This window comes from Sebastes fasciatus, chromosome 3, assembly GCF_043250625.1.
Source record: "Sebastes fasciatus isolate fSebFas1 chromosome 3, fSebFas1.pri, whole genome shotgun sequence".
NCBI lineage: Eukaryota > Metazoa > Chordata > Actinopteri > Perciformes > Sebastidae > Sebastes > Sebastes fasciatus.
Window position 1 is genome coordinate 8,186,730 of NC_133797.1, and position 19,284 is coordinate 8,206,013.

A 19,284-nucleotide genomic window follows, 5' to 3' on the forward strand; every position below is an offset into this window, starting at 1 on the left:
GAAAAAGGTTGTATTTCAGCTTGAGTCAGACTTCTCCTCAGCTCTTTAATCAACACAGCTGACCGCTGAAGCTGTGCTACAGTGCTTCGTTGCTTATGGGGCAGTGACATATCCTCGTTAGGTGTGTTTAAAAATGAAAGTAAAGACTGGAACAGCTGTCAGAATGTCACCGTTACATCTTGTGAAAATTCTCGATGTTGGACATATGCTACAATTTGAGTTTGGTAGCCGTATAAATAAGAAATCAATCAATAAATAATAATTAAAAAATTGTTAAGTGATATCACAACAGCAAGAGATTTGAACATATCTGCTGGGATTATTTTAAAATTGTGTTATTTATGATAAACCAATGGAAGAAAACGTACGACTGTAAAAATGTGGTACTTCTACATGCAGATGTTTGCACTGAAGCCCATGTCCAAAACAGATGTTTCATGTAAAGTCTACTTGAGACTAGCGTCAGATTAACCTTTGCATTTTCTACTAAATCTACAACATCCTGTGGCTGTATACGCATCAAAGCTCATTTGAGTAAACTGCATTCAAAGCTTCAGGAGGTGCTGCGTCCAATCTTTACGCTTTAAGCTAATCACCTACTCACTTCAGCTCCATACACGCAAACGTGACATTGGTACTAATCTTCTCATCCGACTCTCGGCAAGAAAGCAAAAAAGCTAATTTCCTAAAGTGACGAAATCCTTTAAGCCTTCATAAAATACAATAAAAAAAAAAATCCTCTGATGAACACAGCTTAAATACAGAGTTGCATTTGTTTTTCAAATTCTTTACGTAAAAGAAAAAAATACTAAACTGATCCCTTCCATACCAAGTATTCTCACATTACAAGAATGTATATCTCTCATTATAAGACATTAAAGGATAACCGGTATTTTTCAACCCTATTTTCCCATGTTTTTGTCTCTAAGTGACTAATGTGGACAACCTTTTTTGAAATTGGTCCAGTATTGAGGGAAAACACAGTAACTGGCAGCCACTAAACGAGCTGTAATGTAATAATTTAGGTTAACCTGGCACCGTCAGTTTACGTCCACTAAAAGTGTTTGTTTTTGCCACCGACAGGATCTGATTGTTATTATAAGTGTCCAACATCATTATGGAAAGGACCCTAGAGAGAAATTAAACATTTCTCTTACCTTTCTCTTGATCTGGTCTGTTAGTTATTGTGTGTCTCGCTCTGAAACCTTGCGTCGCATCCACATTGTGGAAATCATATAAATAACCAGCCATGACATTGAAAATCTTTTAGATAACACTAAACTACGCTTTAAGTACTCCAGCACAAAAAACTCTGAGAACACCGGTGTCCCGTGGCCGTCCTCTCTCCACTCTCACTCACATTTCCACTGTTGTCTCTTCCGGCAACAAGTTGCATGACACAATATCAAGTGGAAAGCGAAAGGCAAGAAAAACATTTCATTTATCTGTAGGGTCCTTTCCATAATGTTGTCAGACATTTATAATAACAATCTGAGCCTGTCCGTGAACACTTTTAACGGACGTTAACAGACGGTGCCAGGTTGCCACAAATGATTACATTACAGCTCGTTTAGTGGCTGGCGGCTGCAGCGTTCTCCCTCAATACTGGACCAATTTCAAAAATTGTTGTCCCCATTAGTCACAAAAACATGGGAAAATAGGGTCCAGGTTGAAAAATACCGATATCCTTTAACATTCTCAGTGAAACATCGCTTTTTATGCATCTCATAATATTTTATGGACATTTTTTACATGCTTTTTCAGGTGGCCCGACTGCGTGAAATTCTTGGGACAGTGTGGGCAGGAATGTGGTTTCTCCCCTGTGTGGATATACTTGTGTCTTTTCAGGTTATTGAAGTCTAAAAACCCTTTTCCACAAAATGGGCACCAGTGTCTCTTCTCCCCATTGTGCCACCTTAAATGCACGTTTAGTTCTACCCTCCTTGCAAATTTCTTGTCACAGAGGTTGCAGTGGAATGGTTTCTCTCCTGTGTGCATCCGTATGTGGGCTTCCACGTCTCGTTTTGTGAAGAACCCCTTGTTACATATCTGGCAGATAAAAGGTTTAATCCTCCTGTGCACCATCAGGAGGTGTTTGGTGAGGCCAAAGCGATAGACGAAGCCTTTCCCGCACTGTGGACAGATATGGATCCTGCCATTGCGGTGCACCCGGCCATGCCGTTTCAGACCTTTTGAGTCTGGGAACCTCTTCCCGCAGAGCGTGCACGAGAAAGGTCGGCGACCTGCATGGAGACTAACATGGCTTTCCAGGGCAGCGACGCTGCTGAGGACGCGGCCGCACTCCCCACACTGGTTCTTGAGCAGACGCCTACCGATGACTGATAAAGGCTGTAATGGTGATACAACAGGTGGTGCTCTGACAGGTATGGGGAGGAGAGAAATACTCGGGGGGTAAATTAATGGATGATCCGGGGATCTTGGTGAACTTGTCTCTTTCTTCCCCCCAGACGGAGGTGTTTTACTGGCTGACATTGTAGGAGGAGTCCACACAGCTGTAGCTGTAAATTTCCTCACAGCCTCACAGCTAGCTAGGTTCTCTGCTAACTGGCTTGGTTTAGCTCCAATCTGCAATTTCGATTGACTAGAATTTTTCATCTTAGCTATCTTTTTGGCTTTTGCTGCTTTAGCCAACTTCTTAGCATTCACCAATCCTGAATTCTTTTTAGGACCAGTACCATCTTGAATTAATCTGGGTTTCTTAGCGGGAAGGGATTCCCTCGTCTTTCTTGGTCTGACACCATCTTTAACCAATTTAGGCAACCTAACACTTGGGGAACCAGTTTCACTTTGGGCGTTTTTAGTACTAGCACCGTCTGTGCTTATGCGGGAATTGGATTCACTTTGAACTTGTTTACTGCCGGAACCATCTTTAGGGAAGGTACACCTCCTACGGCAGAAAAATTCATTGGTAGACACTTTAGGAGTAGTATCATTTTTACTTAAACTAGAAGTCCTAGGACTAACAGTAGATTTTGTCTTTTTAGGACTAGCACTATCTCTACTCAAGCTAGTTCTCACAGAAGAGGTTTTAGCACTTTTAGGGCTAGCACCAATTTTGGAGCTGGCCACATCTTTAGTTGAAACAATCTTCCTAGAATGCAAAGACATTTTTGGGGTCTTTTTAGAGCTAGCACTTTGTTTAGTTGAGCTAGCCATCCTTGAACTCACAGAAGTGGATTTTGTCTTTTTAGGGCTAGCATTTTCTTTAGTTGCGCTAGCCCTCCTCGGACTCACCGAGGTGGATTTTGTCTTTTTAGCGCTAGCACTTTCTTTAATTGCGCTAGACCTCCTAGGACTCACCGAGGTGGGTATTGTCTTTTTAGCGCTAGCACTTTCTTTAACTGTGCTAGGCCTCCTAGGACTCACCCAGGTGGATTTTGTCTTTTTAGCGCTAGCACTTTCTTTAACTGTGCTAGACCTCCTAGGACTCACCGAGGTGGATATTGTCTTTTTAGCGCTAGCACTTTCTTTAACTATGCTAGGACTCCTAGGACTCACCCAGGTGGATTTTGTCTTTTTAGCACTAGCACTTTCTTTAATTGCGCTAGACCTCCTAGGACTCATCGAGGTGGATTTTGTCTTTTTAGGGCTAGCACTTCGTTTCATTGAGCTAGACCTCCTAGGACTCACAGAAGTGGATATCTTAGTTTTGGAGCCTACACCATTTGCACCTGACCTAGACCTTCTCGGACTCACAGGAGTGGATTTTCTTGTAGCCGTAAACCTCCTAGAACTGACAGAAGTTGGTTCATTAACAGTCTTCTTGTGTCCAACACCAGCTTCACATAGTCCAGATCTCCTTGGGCTCACAGCATCAGTTGTCTTTTTTGGAGATGTAATATCTTCAACTGCTCCTGGGTCTTTGAGGGGAATAGGTTCTCTAGTTACGTTTTTATCGTTAGGACTGTCATTCTCTAATCTACGTTTTTTAGGGGTTACAGTGGGGGTCTCGGTTTCTGGGCGCGGTTCTGGATTTGTTTCAGTTCTTCTAGCTTTCGAGTGAGCTCGGAGATGACTTCGAAGTTGGGCCACAAGGGAATTTTTCTGTAACCTTTTCTTGTCATTGGTGCTGGTCTCTGTACAAGAAGCTGTGGCATCTACAGAGTCATTAGAGGAGGCCTATAAAAAAAGGAAAGAAAAAAATGATTTAGCAAAACATACATTCACAGCAATCACAATAGTCTTCGTAGGAGTTCCAATTGGCAAAGGCAACATTTTACACATGAAAAGTATAAATAACAGAATTAGTTAGCTACAATTAGCTACTAGTGAAAGAGCATGGTGGACGAATGAGGAAAAAGTACCAAGCAATAATAGATTTTAACAGGTCAAAGATAAGCACAGTTCATAGTATATTTGTGTAGGTATATAGAGCCTATATTGGATACCCTTTTCCTGCCTTTTAGTAAGAGATGTTGTGAATGAGGAAATAGAGTGATTTAATATGACATTTGTGTTTCTCCTTTTAATGTTTCCGTCTCAGTCAGTAACTTCAAAGATCATCAGATGACTCTTGTCATCCTTTCAGAATTAAAACCTTTTTATAGGAAAAAAAAAAAAAAAAAGACTCAAGATTTAACAATTTGTACATTCTAAAGCTGAACCAGGTTGATGACAAACATCAAGAGTGAGTGGAAAATTCACAATTATAGACAGAATTGATTGAAATCCTGATTAAACACTGACGGCGTGAGCAGATTCGTGCCACATAGAAAATAAAGACTTTTTAAGTTAACACTACCATGATTCCAAACATGAAACACACTACCTACAGTGCCAGAGTAAAATATAAATGACCATCATGTTAAAAAGAAACACAATTAAGACGCTCCTTACTGAACAACTTACTTATTTAACTATCAAACTATATTTTAGAATAAAAACACAAATATCTGTATTATCTTTATCAACTTTAAACGTAACCAGAATCTACATCAGTCAAAAGAAAAAAGTTAAAATTCTTGGCACTTTCATTGGTACTGTCTTATTTGTCTTATTTTGACTGCACACTGACACAATTTACCAATAACCCCAGTAGTGCAGGTGTCAAAGACAGACACAACCCTGCTGCTGGGGACTGAGGCAGCATGTTGCCCACTGGCAACTTTGGTAAACTATTTCGGGTCTTCCAGCTCCAGCATTTCATTTGCGCTCGGCATAGTGTGACTGACTCGCACGCCAATCCTGTTATTGTGCTAACTTCTGTACTTGTTGCTAGCGTTGCATGGCTATAAGTTTCCGAGCCAAACGCTTATGAACTCTGGTTCCACATTACGTGCATCAACTTTTTAGCGTTAGCGGTAAAAAGAAACAGACTATGACGGAATAATTCAGACGGAAATCCGTCCATAGACTGATCACTTGCACCCATTAACACCCCCTACCCCCACCCATTTCAAAAAGTCATCGGATCTGCACGAATCACGTGGGTGACCTATTTTGGTTTAAAAACTGCAAATTTCGCTGAAAGGTGACATGTTTGTATGCCTGTAATCTACAAATTTGACACATTCCAGACTCTTACGCAGTTTCAATATAGCTTTTTTTTTAACATAACTGAAAATAGTGGTTAACCACCGAGCCAATGGGGTGTGTGTTCCCATCACAAATCATATTGTTAAACATACTGAGGAGTGTTTAATACGTTACCTTTTTTGGGTCTTCCGTAACAGGTGTCACTGCCAGCTGCGCCAGGAACTGGGCTTTAGTCATCTGTAAATGAGGATCAGAGATGTCCTTGGTGGTGATGGGGGTTAGATGTAGGAGTGCAGCTGACTGTTTCTCTTCTATAGGTGGGTCATTAGGTGACGCATCTTGCACTGCAACGCTGATTATTTCCTCATCAGAATTAGAAATGGGTTCATCAGCTGTACCAGATACAGCAGGAGCCTGGGTCGTGTAGATAGTTAATGTTGAGTCCTCAAAGACGGGTGCTGACACCTTGGATGGTGTAGATGGCCCGCTGTCGGGTGACTCTTCTTCCAAAATGGTGCAGTTTTCCGAGGACATCTGAGAGGTGTTTACAGACAGAGCAACAGAAGTTTCTTTTAAACTGGGACAAATGTCAGTGGACAACGCTGATGGCTGTGTAGATATGACCACAGACGATGGTTCCTCTTGTGTGGTACCGTCTTTCAAAATGGATTGAGTTTCAGAGGATTCATCTGTAGACAGGCTTGAGACTAATACTGCTTCCTTGGCTGTTACTGGAAATGAGAGCCTGGATAATCTGACCACAGCAGAAAGATTTTGTTCAAAAGTCGCTGGTACCACCGGAGACGGGGAGGTTGGCACTAGCCCAACTGGCATGTTTAAATCTGAACAGGTATCTGTAGGTGCAGTTATTGGTTCAGAAACAGAAGCTGTTTGTTTGAGAGATTTTCTTTGGAAAATTCCCAATTCCTTTTGAGACGATATTGTGGCAACTTCATCTAAAACCATTTGTGTATCCACAGAAACGCTTAACACGTGTGACGAAGAAATCATCTGTTGCGGTGACACCTTAACAGGAGCGACCGATTTGGCAGTCTCCTGCTTGGTTGTCAGAACAGTGGTCTGTTTCCTTGACGCTACAGCTGACACCTGTCTGGGAATTATAATTGTTATTTTTTTGGGGCGTGGTAGAGTCCCTGGCTGCGGGTCTGTTGAGGTGGCGGTTGACTGTGAATGAACAACAGGAAACGGTTTCCTGGATGAAACGTATATTGTTTTCGGAGGAACTGAGGAAAGGGAAGGTGTTCCGAGAGTCAAGCCGGCAGTTGTAGAGCCTGGAAGTATGCTCGTTTTCTGTGCGGCAACCACTGTAGACACAACAGTGGGAAGCTGGCTTGGAGACAGTGCTGCTATTTTATGGCACATTAATGAGGATACTGATCGTGGCATGGCAATTATTTTATGAGATACTGCCGTACCCCTTTTGCTGGGCGCTACTGTTGTTATCAGACGACGGGTAGGGCGCTGCTGAAGTGACTGCACATTTGTTTGAACTGCGGCAGTTGCTAGGGACACTGAAGATGTAGTTTTATTTGATGGTGTGACCGTATGCTGTTGTTTTGGAATGACACCCTTGATGTGGGCCTGAGATTCATTGGTTGGAGTGACATCTGCAGTCACAGGAGTGACTCTGATTTTCTCTTTTGTCGACTGCGTCATTGTGGTCACTGTCACGGGCAGATTGCCTGCAGCTTTTCGAGTTTCAACGGGAAGCAGTGGCGTCTGTGGCTCAGCTGGGACTTCGTCCACAGTTTGTAAGGTACCCACACGGGGGGCACACTGGGTTTGAGGTGGTGCTGCCGTTGACTGATTCATGGCTTCAACTAATAGCATTGCATCCTGAAGAGTTACAGAAGTATGGCGTTCTCTGGGTTGAACTGTCTGAGTGTTGAGTGTCTCAACTGCAGATGAACCTTCAGTGGATGGAGCCTGAATTGCCCCTTCTCCCATTTCCGTTGAAATTTGTTGAGATTCAGATGGTTTGTCCTTTTCAGAGGAACATCCTTTACTTAAAGATGCTACTGAAACAGATGGAGAACCAATTTCTTTCGCGGGCTGTTGCGGACGTTTAGCTTTCTTTGGTGGCCGTCCTCTTCTGCGTTGTACCACCAACTCAGGCTGGGGAATAGGCCCACCATCTGCCACACCACTCTTTAATTTTTCAGATGCTTCTCCTTTCTTGAGTGGCAAAGGCACATCTTTATTCTGTTGCTGAGTAACATCTGCCTGTTCATTTACTGACGTTTTGCCCTCTCTTTGACATTGTTGGGGGACCACTGACAGAGGTTCAACCTCTGATTGATGCTGAGCATCCACCAATGGGTGTTTTTCAATGGATGTTATGGATTCTCCCTGTGTTTCTGATATCTTCTGACTGACTTCAGACCCTTCTTTCACGTTGTCTTCTATTGCAGCAAGTGAGATGACAAGTGAATGCTCCAATTCAGACGATTGGTTCTGAGCTCCTTGTAAATCGCTATCCATTCCCAAACAGAGTAGTTCCGGTGCCACTCTGGGCTCTTCATCTTTTTGAGGCAAAGGCATTTCCCCAGTTGAACATTCCTGGTTAATGAGAGGCCCTTCATTTTCAGTTCCACAAGCAGAGGCCTGTGGTGAACCTAGGCACAGCAGGAAACATGATAAGAAAATAAAAGGTGAGAAAAATTAACAAATGTTGTAAATCGTACAAATTCTCAAACTTTAATTGGGAAATGAAAAGTTAGTTTTAATTCCTCACCTGCTAGCCCGTAGACAACAGTGGGCTCAGCTTCCTCTTGCTTAAGGACAGGCAGTGGAGAAGAATCATCGTAAGAGCCCTGTAGAGGGACGACAAAAATACATTTAAATTTCAAGAAGACACAAATGGGAAAATAAGTTTGTTGACTGCTAACATACACACGCACTTCCTGCTTGACAAGTATAAAGGCCATTTGGGTAGTTCCCTCTCCATAGGTGTGGTCCTGCAGACTGTACTCCATCTGCTCATAACTGCATTGTTGCTCTTGCGATGATGAGTGCCTCAATGGTTGACATTGCTCCACCAGCACTGTGCGGTAAGGAACAAGGTCTGTAAACATAAACACACAGAAAAAACAGGATAATTGGTGATTTTTAAGACTTTAGTCCAGAATCTTCAAACAAAAAAGGGTTATAATTCAAACTGCCAAATCCCTAAATGCTGTTTGGTCTGACTCCGGGTATATGTTTTGAAAAGAAGCCTGCTAATATACAAAGAAGTAGCTTGGCTGATCTCCTCTGACAGCTCAAATATAGAGTCGAAAGGCTCAGACAACAAAGCCTGCCTCAGTAAATGGGACTATTGCGACTCAAGGTGGTTAGCTGGCTGTGGCTTTTGCGTGAAAGTCAAAATAAAACTAAAACGCAACAAAACTACATGGTAAGCTTTAGTAAAAACATCATGGTTTGGCTTAAAATTAGTACATTTGTTACACTATTTCAGTTAAGGACGTATATTAATATAAGTGAACATTGACTTTTGGTTTCACACGGGACACAAACGGCAGTCTCCTGGGTGAAAATCCTGTGTTAACCCACCTATCCAACCCAAATTTCTCCCTAAGTGGAGTTCTGTGGACTTTGATGAGAAACATATTTGTGATACGTCAAAAAGAAACTTAACGTGGGAGAAAATATGTTTCCCTTGTAACATAATTGACGATGCAGTTTCGTTGTATGGGAATTTATAGGAGACCAGGCTGCCAATTCGACGCTAAGCAATGATTATGTATTAATGGATGCTTGTGGTTTGAGATAAGTCTTTCTTATATGCTTTTTCAATGTAAAACAACTTCTTCAGTAAGTGAGAGAGAGAGTAGCTCATGTTCACAAATATTGATTGAACTTTACAAGGAAATACCATAATGGAATTCTGAATTTAGGTGGTGTTCCCCTTTAAAAACATGCTTCTTTCATTAAGAGATTTAAAAAATATTTTCCATTATTACCTATTTCAGTTGTACATTATGTGACTTCCCTCCCATGTTAACACGAAATAGATGTGAAATTATAGTAGTGGATCTAATCATACAATTAAAATAGGAAGTCATAACAGTAATAAATGTACAAGTGAATACAGTTTGTCAATGATTTTGTACTTTATTACCTTCATAATGACAAAACCCTGATAGTTGTTGTACGAAGCAGTTAGCATTGTATGGTTTCCCTCCTATTCTGGATCCCACGCTTTAGATGTAATATAAAAAGCCTTTATTCAATTGGCTATTTCATTATGAAATGCTAAAAACAATGCATGAAATAGCCAATTGAATAAAGGCTTTTTATATTTTTTGCCAGAAGAGTGCCTTGGACTCCCCCCTTTTTCTGAAGGATTATGAATTAATGGATGCTTATGGTTTGGGATAAGTCTTTCTTCTATGCTTTTTCAATGTAAAACAACTAGGTGAGAGAGTAGCTCATGTTCACAATTATTGATTGAACTTTACAAGGCCATGGAAATAACATAATGGAATTCTGAATTTAGGCGGTGCTCCCCTTTAAAAACATGCTTCTTTCATCAAGAGATTTTAAAATATTTTTCATTATATTACCTATTTCAGTTCTACATGTGACTTCACTCACATGTTTGTAATATAATTGAACATTGACTTTCGGTTTCACACGGGACACAAACGGCAGTCTCCTGGGTGAAAATCCTGTGTTAACCCACCTATCCAACCCAAATTTCTCCCTAAGTGGAGTCCTGTGGACTTTGATGAGAAATATATTTGTGATACGTCAAAGAGAAACTTAACGTGGGGGAATACAGGTTACCCTTGTAACATAATTGACAATGTAGTTTCGTTGTATGGGAATTTATAGGAGACCATGCTGCCAATTCAAAACTAAGCAAGGATTATGAATTAATGGATGCTTATGGTTTGAGATAAGTCTTTCTTCAATGTAAAACAACTTCTTCAGTACATGAGAGAGAGAAAGTAGCTCATGTTCACAAATATTGATTGAACTTTACAAGGAAATAACATAATGGATTTCTGAATTTAGGTGATTAAAGGTTCCCCTTTAAAAACATGCTTCTTTCTTTAGGAGATTTTAAAATATTTTCCATTATTACCTATTTCAGTTCTACATTATGTGACTTCACTCACATGTTTGTAATATAAGCGAACATTGACTTTCAGTTTCACACGGGACACAAACAGCAGTCTCCTGGGTGAAAATCCTGTGTTGACCCACCTATCCAACCCAAATTTCTCCCTAAGTGGAGTTCTGTGGACTTTGATGAGAAACATATTTGTGATACGTCAAAGAGAAACTTAACGTGGGAGAAAACAGGTTTCCCTTGTAACATAATTGACAATGTAGTTTCGTTGTATGGGAATTTATAGACCAGGCTGCCAATTCAACACTAAGCAAGGATTATGAATTAATGGATGCTTATGTTTTGAGATAAGTCTTTCTTCTATGTAAAACAACTTCTTCAGTAGGTGAGAGAGTAGCTCATGTTCACAAATATTGATTGAACTTTACAAGGCCATGGAAATAACATAATGGATTTCTGAATTTAGGTGGTGTTCCCTTTAAAAACATGCTTCTTTCATTAAGAGATTTTTAAAATAGTTTCCATTATTACTTATTATGTGACTTCCCTCCATGTTAACACGAATAGTGAAATTATAGTAGTGAAACTAATCATACAATTAAAATAGGAAGTCACAACGGTAATAAATGAAGTGATTACAGTTTGTCAATGATTTCGTACTTTATTACAACCATAACGCCAAACCCTGATAGTAGTTGTAGAAACTCGCTGTACGAAGCATTGTATGGTTTCCCTCCTATTCTGGATCCCACGCTTTAGATGCGATTACAAGCTAGGCTAAGCTACTGATCAACATCAACAGCCAGGAGCTGCTATTATGTCTCCCATATTACACGAATACACTCATAATGTGGGCTTACACATCACATATCATTATCAGACAGTTACATGGGTCACTAAGGTTGTGGTGGTAAACAGATCACAACAACTCACCACACTGAACCGCTCGGTCTCGTCTCTCAGAGCCGTCGCAAGGCCCTGGAGGAGGAGGAGGCTCACTCTCTCTGCTGTCAACAGCCGGCTGGTTTCTCGCCTCCTCAAACTGGCTGCATCTCGTCTTAAGGTCCTCGTTCTCCTTCTTCATCTGAGAGATCTCTGCCTTCAGCTCGTCCACCATAGTTTCGAAAAGTTTCGTGGTCTCAGCTATCGCACTCTTGAGCATGCTCTCCATCACAGAGGAGTACTTCGTCTGGAAATCGTCCGCCGACATGTTTGGTTATGGTTTATAGTTCTTCCCGAGTTTCAAGAGGAGTTTAGCAGTACGTTTACTGTAGCGTTATATACAAAAACATGTCATTAAGGAGCAGTGGCTCAACATGGCTCCTTCCTTCCCGTCGTGTGGCCCAGACAGACCGCGGTTCACTCCGCTTTGTGTGACGCACTTCCACGGAAGAAGGGAAATGAGCGAATATCCGGTGATACGCTTAAAACGACAAACTGTGTAATTTGTATATAACGTAGTCAGTTGGTTATAAAACAAACTGGTACATGTGTGAGTAATTAGTCAACATTGACGCTACATTTGTTGACCAGGAAGAGATAATTCTTTAACACACACCCAATGCAAGCTGAAACGATTAAGATTGTCCCAATTCACGACCCGTATTTTAAATACCGGAAGTGCCTGTTGTTTACGGAATCAACTAGTGATGGGAATTCCGTCTCTTTTTAGTGAGCCAGATAATTTGGCTCAGCGCACCAAGAAGAGCCGGCTCTTTTGGCTCCCAAACGGCTCTTCATTTTACCACTTCTGCCTTTTATAGTTAAGCCAAATTTAGCACTGTTTTGACCTATGATTAGTATGTCTGCGCATATATCACTTAAATTATTCTATTTAATTATACTAAACCTTATAATTTCCAGAATATCATAATTTGACACGCTGCTTCGTTTCCGACTGTCACTCATCTTGTCTGCTATTTGCGCACCGCACTCCTCTCTCTCTTTCTCTCCTCCTCTTCCTCCTGCTCTGTACCTGTAGACCGTCAGCATGCCGCGCACCCCCCGCCCCTCCCTGCTGTGTGGTATGATCCTTGTCTGTCATCACCTGATTGGTCGCACGGACGTCATTAACACAATATTCAGTCACAGTCAGTGCATCATGCAGGCAGAACTGTCAAAAACTGGCGTCACCGACCACTCGTTAAAATCAATACTCAGTACGGAGAACAGCGAAACAACAAAGACTGTAATCGACTATCTTTGTCGCACAGGACTCTACATGAGGATTTAATCCAACCAATGGCGATCTACAAATGACCTGTGAAGGGCAGCAATACACCTCTGATGCGTCTAGTCTGCCGCAAATTCCAAAAGAAGAAGAAGAAGAAGAACAGTCAGTGCATGGAGTGCCCGTGGCGCGGAGAAGATCATCCTATCATTCTGCCTTGAATTCATTAAAGAAAAAAAAACCAAAACGGCTCTCGGGTGGGAGCCGGCTCTTTGAACCGGCTCGTTCGTGACGGCACATCACTAGAATCAACCGGAAATGAAAGCTAAACGGTATTTGCAACGTTATGTTACAGCTAAGAAATTGAAATACTTTTGCTTCCAAAACCCAGATTTAAACTAATCATAAACTATGTGCATGTTAAATATGGTTATTTAATGTCATCGTTAGTTGCTTATCGCGTAGTGGTCTAAGTCTGTAACGTCATAACGCTGCATCTCAACTAGTGTAGCGAGCTAGTTAGCTAACGGTGACTGATCACAAGCGACTCTACAGTTCAGGTTAACATTAAGGTTTGTTGAAATGAAAGTAACCACACGGTAAATCTGGGTCAACCAACATAGGTATACAGCATTTTTAACATTACCTAGACTGAAATCGGGTTTAAGACACATCTAATATAAAGAGACCGACGTTAGCTGCCTCTCTGCTAGACAGTCTAAAGTTGCTGCTCTTCACTTTACTGATAATACAGGACTCTTAAGTCTTAAACTTGCATAATGTCCGAAACTATAGTCACGTTTCAGTCCCAACTTTCTGGTGTGATGGAAACGGTGTTTAAAGCTGCCATGTATGAGATCACCCGGCTGGTAGAGGACAGCTTTCTGGAAGAGGTGACCCGGTGCAGGGAGCAGGTCGAGTCCCTGAAGAGGAGGCTGAAGTGGTCGGAGGGTCGACGGAAAGACAGAGAGGGAGACAGGAGGACAGGCAGATGTCTGGACTGCGGAAGAGTGTCCGGTGAAGACAATCATCCCAGAGCCACAGGTGAGTCTGTCTGGTGTTACTCATCTACTGTATATTCAGACAATATTAAAGCTGGAGTAGGGAGATTGGAGCAAATATGATCAAATAAAAGGTTATATTTTTATATAACTGTCACTATATCTTGAGTTTGGGGCAAGTCATAGTCAAGTCAGCACACTGACAGCTGTTGTTGCCTGTTGGGCTGGAGTTTGCCATGTTATGATTGAGCATATTTTTATGCTAAATACCTGTGAGGGTTTCTCGACAATATTTGGCATTGTTCTGTGTTGTTAATTGATTTCCAAGTATGCATATATACATACACCGATCAGCCATAACATTAGGACACCGTGGGGCACCCTGATCGCAACATACTGCTCCTCACTGTGTGTTCTGACACCTTTCTATCGGAACCAGCATTAACTTTTTCAGCAATTTGAGCTCCAGTAGCTCTTCTATTGGATCGGACAACACGGGCCAGCCCTCGCTCCCCACGTGCATCAATGAGCCTCGGGTCTGACCCTGTCGCCGGTTCACCGGTTTTCCTTCCTTGGACCGCTTTTGTTAGGTCCTGACCACTGCAGACCGGGAACATCCCACAAGAGCTGCAGTTTTGGAGATGCTCTGACCCAGTTGTCTAGCCATCACAATTTGGCCCCTGTCAAAGTCGCTCACATCTTTACGCTTGCCCATTTTTTCTGCTTCCACCACAAAGTTCAAAATGTCCATTTGCTGTCTCATATATCCCCCCCACTGCCAGGTGCCATTGTAACGAGATAATCCATGTTAGTCACTTAACCTGTCAGTGGTCATAATGTCATGGCTGATCGGTGTGTATTTGCATAAAGCAAGCATATTTGCCCACTCTCATAGAGTATTAGAGTATTAAATACTTGACAAATCTCCCTTTTTAAGGTACATTTTGAACAGATAAAAAATGTGATTAATTTGCGATTAATCGCGATTAACTATGGACGATCGTGAGATTAATTGCGATTAAATGTTTTAATCGATTTACAACCCTAGCATAAAGCTTTGTAGAGCTGAGGGGAAATATTGATCAAGTGTCTGAAAGTGATACTTCACGCGGTTGGAGTATGACCAATTAGAGTTTGACCCATCTGAGCCTTCCTAAATTCTTCAAACACAATTGGGGATATTCATGCTATTCAATTAAAAAAAATATTTTCCCTATCTCCTGCTACAGAGAAATGCCTTAAACAGGAGAGTGTGTTGCAAGAAGAGATGAATAGCTCCCAAAGCACTGATGGAGAGACACCTAGTCATGAAGCGGAAGAGGCAAGACCAGAGATCCTCAGTGCCATGAAGGCACCACAGGTAAGGGCAATTTGTTACACTCGTATTTTAGCTTCAGTAAATTAGGTTTAAATGTTTAAAATGTGTGTTTAAAACGTGTTTGTAATGTCAATGGCAATTTCATTTTACATGTCTCAAGAGTAAAGTAATCTCAGTAAATGCATTTTCATTCATTTTTCAGTATTTTGTTTTTAATGTAACTGCCCGTTGTTCTAATGCCAAGCTTATGGTTTATCTTGAGGTGAGTAGAGTTAAAAAATAAAGTTATTAATGTTGTCTGTCTGCTTGTCTGCCAGTCTCCAGGTGTACAGGGTGAAAAGCTGGATAGACTGCTCAAGGAGGAAGCCCTTCGGATCACGCCAGAAACTAAGTCCCAAGAGAGATGGGGAGTCAATATGGATGGTCAGTCTCTTCATATATGAATAGATTCAGAGAAACTATTTTAAGCATATTAATATTGTGGTAATTTCAAATCACATACCATGAGTATAGTAATTTCTACATTACTGGTTTGTAGGGAAATTATACATCAGGTGATGCACTTTGTCAACACTGGCTTCAAAGTCATTATTTGCAGTGTGCATATTGGGGATGGGAGAAAAAAAAACGATTCACCTATGCATTGCAATTTTTTATACGATTTTGAAATCCATTTTTTATTGCCAGAATCGATATATTTGCTTCATTTGAGTCTATGCAGAGGTAGAAGGAAGTTACCGCTTTTATTGTTGTAGTCTGAGTAACATGACGTTATATCCGTTCCATATCCGTCACCAAAGCAAACCGCAGCGAGCCAAAACGAGAAAGTAGAAAACGGCGGAGGGTCCGCGTGGATATGTCCTGCACTCTCACATTTTAAATCCAACGTGCTAAACACTACACATACAGTAAAGTATGGAAACACTTTTGGTTACACACATTGCCAGGAAAAGTAGAGCTAGACATCACGGCTTAAGCTGCATGCGAACTCTGTCATGGACTGGTAATGTTATCGTATTGCGGTAACGTGCGGTCAAGCCAGCCGTCACTCTCATCTCCGTGGTCAAATTGGCCGACGCTACAACTGTAGAGCACCAATATACTGACATTTATGTAAAATGCATTCAAACGACCCCGATGGAGCTGACCATGGATTTATAAAGAGAGCTAGCGACGGACTTGGCGAAGTTAAAGGAAGTATACACATGTGACTACGTCCGGTTTTCAAAATAAGGTGTTAACAAAGGGAACTGCATATACAAAACACATGTATGGAAATAAGACTAGTTGGATTATATTCACCAGAAGTATAAAACATTTCATGTCCCTTATAAATTAAGAAGATAATACCACAAAATTGTCAGGGAAATGTCTTTATTCTTTGATTTTTGGGTTGCTGGAAAACATTTAATACATAATTCCTGACAATAACTGATATATTTGACTTCAGGACATCTCTGACTACATACATGCTGAAAATCAAACATTCTTGCTGTATTAATTTAGATTTTCCAAAGTAAAGTCACTAGAAGTGTATGATTCAACTTTTTTCCATGGTTTAGTGTTAAAAAAGTTAACATTCACAATAAATCATAATATCAAATCGCAATACATAGTGAATCGGCACCGAAGTATCATGATAGTATCGAATCGGGAGATAGGTGAATCGTCCCAGCCCTAGTTCATATGGTAATTGTGTCATTGTAGTCCCATATACTGTGTCCATAATTTGAAAATCTTCTCCTCCTCTTGTTGGTCAGAAACAGAAGCATCAGGTTTGCCCGGGCCCAGTAAACGTTTCAGTGACCAGAAGACCCCAAAGTGCCATGTGAACTGGGAAGCCGGCTATGACCAGAGGCCAGAATCAGGCCAAGACGCACACTCAGGTGACCCATCTGAACCACTTTTCCAGAGCAGATACGGTATGGAAGGTTTGGGTGGCTTTGACAAGACTGGTTACGGAGAATCCAATATGATGGACATGGGTAACTTGGATGGGCTACAAGGATCGCCACCCCACCTGGGTGACAATCTGAGTTACGTGGGGCAATACGAGGGGGATGTGGAAGCACCAGAAGGAGCCGAGCATCACGTTTACCAAGCGGGTGCCGCGCGGAATAGACGGGGCGCGGTCGGCTCACCTGCTCGCTCTCCTTCAAAGACAAACATTAATGTAAGTGGAGAGCTCAGCTGTTTATTGATCAATGAAGAAGGTTATCTACAGGACCCGAGCATCTTGTACCCTGAACAGGTATCTGGTGATCCAGGCGGCAGGTTGAACTTCAGGGGTCAGGGCATTCGCATTGACCCGTCCTTAGACAGCACAGGGGATATGTATGGGCCATCAGCTGCATACAGTGACACCTTAAATCTGGGAGAGAGTTTGCAGCATCAGGCAGGAGGGAGAGGAGGAAGGAGACACAACTGCAACCAGTGCACAATGTCCTTCCCTGATTCGGCCTCTCTAAAGGCCCACAAGCAGACACACAAAGGCACCGTACACATGCCGTCGTACTCCTGCACCCAGTGCGGAAAGACCTTCACTCAAGCCTGTAACCTCAAAGTCCACCAGAAGATTCACTCTGGGCAGGGGCTCCACCTCTGCAGCCAATGTGGTAAAGGTTTCCCATCTTTCTCCGACCTAAAGACACACAAGTGCAGCCAAACAGGCGACAAACCTTACTGCTGCACCGTTTGCGGGAACAAGTTCAGCCGTCTCTGGAACCTGAAGTTGCACCGGAGAATTCACACACAGGAAAAACCCCATCAGTGCACCATGTGCGATAAGAGCTTCACACGGGCGGACATATTGAAGGTTCACCAGCGTACCCACACGGGGGAAAGACCCTACTGCTGCACCGTCTGCGGCCTCAGCTTCAAACGCCTGGATCACCTGAAATCACATCAACGGAAACACATGACAGACCTTTAAAGCTAGGGAAGTTTGGGGAGAGAGCATAAAAAAAATTATGTTTTTGATTCAAATTTTATTTATTTATGAGCCATTGATGTTTTTTTTTCTTCTCCTCAGTTCCAAGTCTTTTTTTTTTATGGAAAACACTTTTGTTGGTATGAAAAATATAGGACAAAGATAGAATACACAATTTTCGTGTTTGATAAAATACGTTATTTGTACCCATTTATTGCTGCATATTTTGTGACTGTAAAAATGAGTGAAAGGCTGAGTAACAATTTCCTTGTGATTACATTACAGATTCAAAATAAAAATAAAAAATTATGTCTGTTAATGTCTTCTTTAAGATTTGATTCTTTTTTTTTAATCGATAAACTCACATGAATATACTTCTTTTTTTTTTCTTGGTACAAACTTTATTAGAAAATTACATGTTAGACATTAGACCAGCTACTTACTTTCATGGTGATTTATTTTTGTCCATTTTTTTCAGCAGATGAGGAGTGTTAGCTTAAGGTGGGAGGGACACGATTTATTATGCAAAGTGAGAAGAAAGGCCGACCCAGCTCTGAACCCTGTTGTTACAGATGAGGAGTGTGACAGTAAAGATACATCAGGGTAGCATGATCGAGAGTTTGGAAGATAGCAAGGGAAATCTTTGTGGGGTTCTTAATAGGGCTGTCAATCGATTAAAAATGTAATCGCCATTAAAAGCATGATTGTCTGTAGTTAATCATGATTAATCACACATTTTTTATGCATTTAAAATACACTCAAATCATAACATGGCAAACTCGAGCCCAACAGGCAACAACAGCTGTCAGTGTGTCAGTGTGCTGACTTGACTATGACTTGCCTAAAACTGCATGTGATTATCATAAAATGGGCATGTCTGTAAAGTGGAGACTCGTGGGTACCCATAGAACCCATTTTCATCCACATATCTTGAGGTCAAAGGTCAAGGGACCCCTTTGAAAATGGTCATGCCAGTTTTTTCAAAATTTAGCGCAAGTTTGGAGCGTTATTTAAAGGCAGGGTTGACGATGTTCTCCAGTATACATTATTTGTTCTATTGGTTGAAATAGTCTTTACACCCCGACAGCGATCCATTACTTATGAGCTCTGAAAAAGGACCGGAAAAGAGCCGTCATCTGAAGCTGCTGTAATCCTGAAAAAACGTCTACCAATCACTGCCTCGCGGTCCGCTTGGAAAGAACCAATCAGATGCCTCCCTGCTCCCACTCTACCCTTGGCGTGCACCAGCCTGAACTCAAAGCGTGTCGCCGC

General features: G+C 41.6%; 2 protein-coding genes across 5 annotated transcripts; one reads left to right on the plus strand and one right to left on the minus strand.

Moving 5' to 3' along the window:
• Positions 1–1,585: 1,585 nt before the first annotated feature.
• LOC141763938 (uncharacterized) lies at positions 1,586–12,135 on the minus strand. Its single transcript, XM_074628768.1, has 5 exons — positions 11,528–12,135; positions 8,418–8,581; positions 8,252–8,330; positions 5,671–8,132; positions 1,586–4,140 (listed from the first exon to the last, which is right to left on the minus strand). The coding sequence occupies exons 1-5, from the start codon at positions 11,802–11,804 to the stop codon at positions 1,726–1,728; spliced, it is 5,397 nt and encodes a 1,798-aa protein (XP_074484869.1). The 5' UTR covers positions 11,805–12,135; the 3' UTR covers positions 1,586–1,725.
• Positions 12,136–12,956: 821 nt separating this feature from the next.
• On the plus strand, positions 12,957–18,321 carry LOC141763943 (uncharacterized). Of its 4 annotated transcripts, none has more exons than XM_074628781.1 (5): positions 12,957–13,096; positions 13,608–13,808; positions 14,995–15,125; positions 15,401–15,506; positions 16,844–18,147. In XM_074628781.1, exons 2-5 carry the CDS (start codon positions 13,613–13,615, stop codon positions 18,013–18,015), a joined length of 1,605 nt encoding a protein of 534 aa, XP_074484882.1. In that variant the 5' UTR covers positions 12,957–13,096; positions 13,608–13,612; the 3' UTR covers positions 18,016–18,147. The 4 variants fall into 4 exon arrangements, with proteins under 4 accessions (XP_074484882.1, XP_074484881.1, XP_074484879.1 ...); XM_074628780.1 differs by having other exon boundaries at positions 12,958–13,096; positions 13,560–13,808; positions 16,844–18,321; XM_074628778.1 differs by having other exon boundaries at positions 13,062–13,808; positions 16,844–18,321.
• Positions 18,322–19,284: the final 963 nt, after the last annotated feature.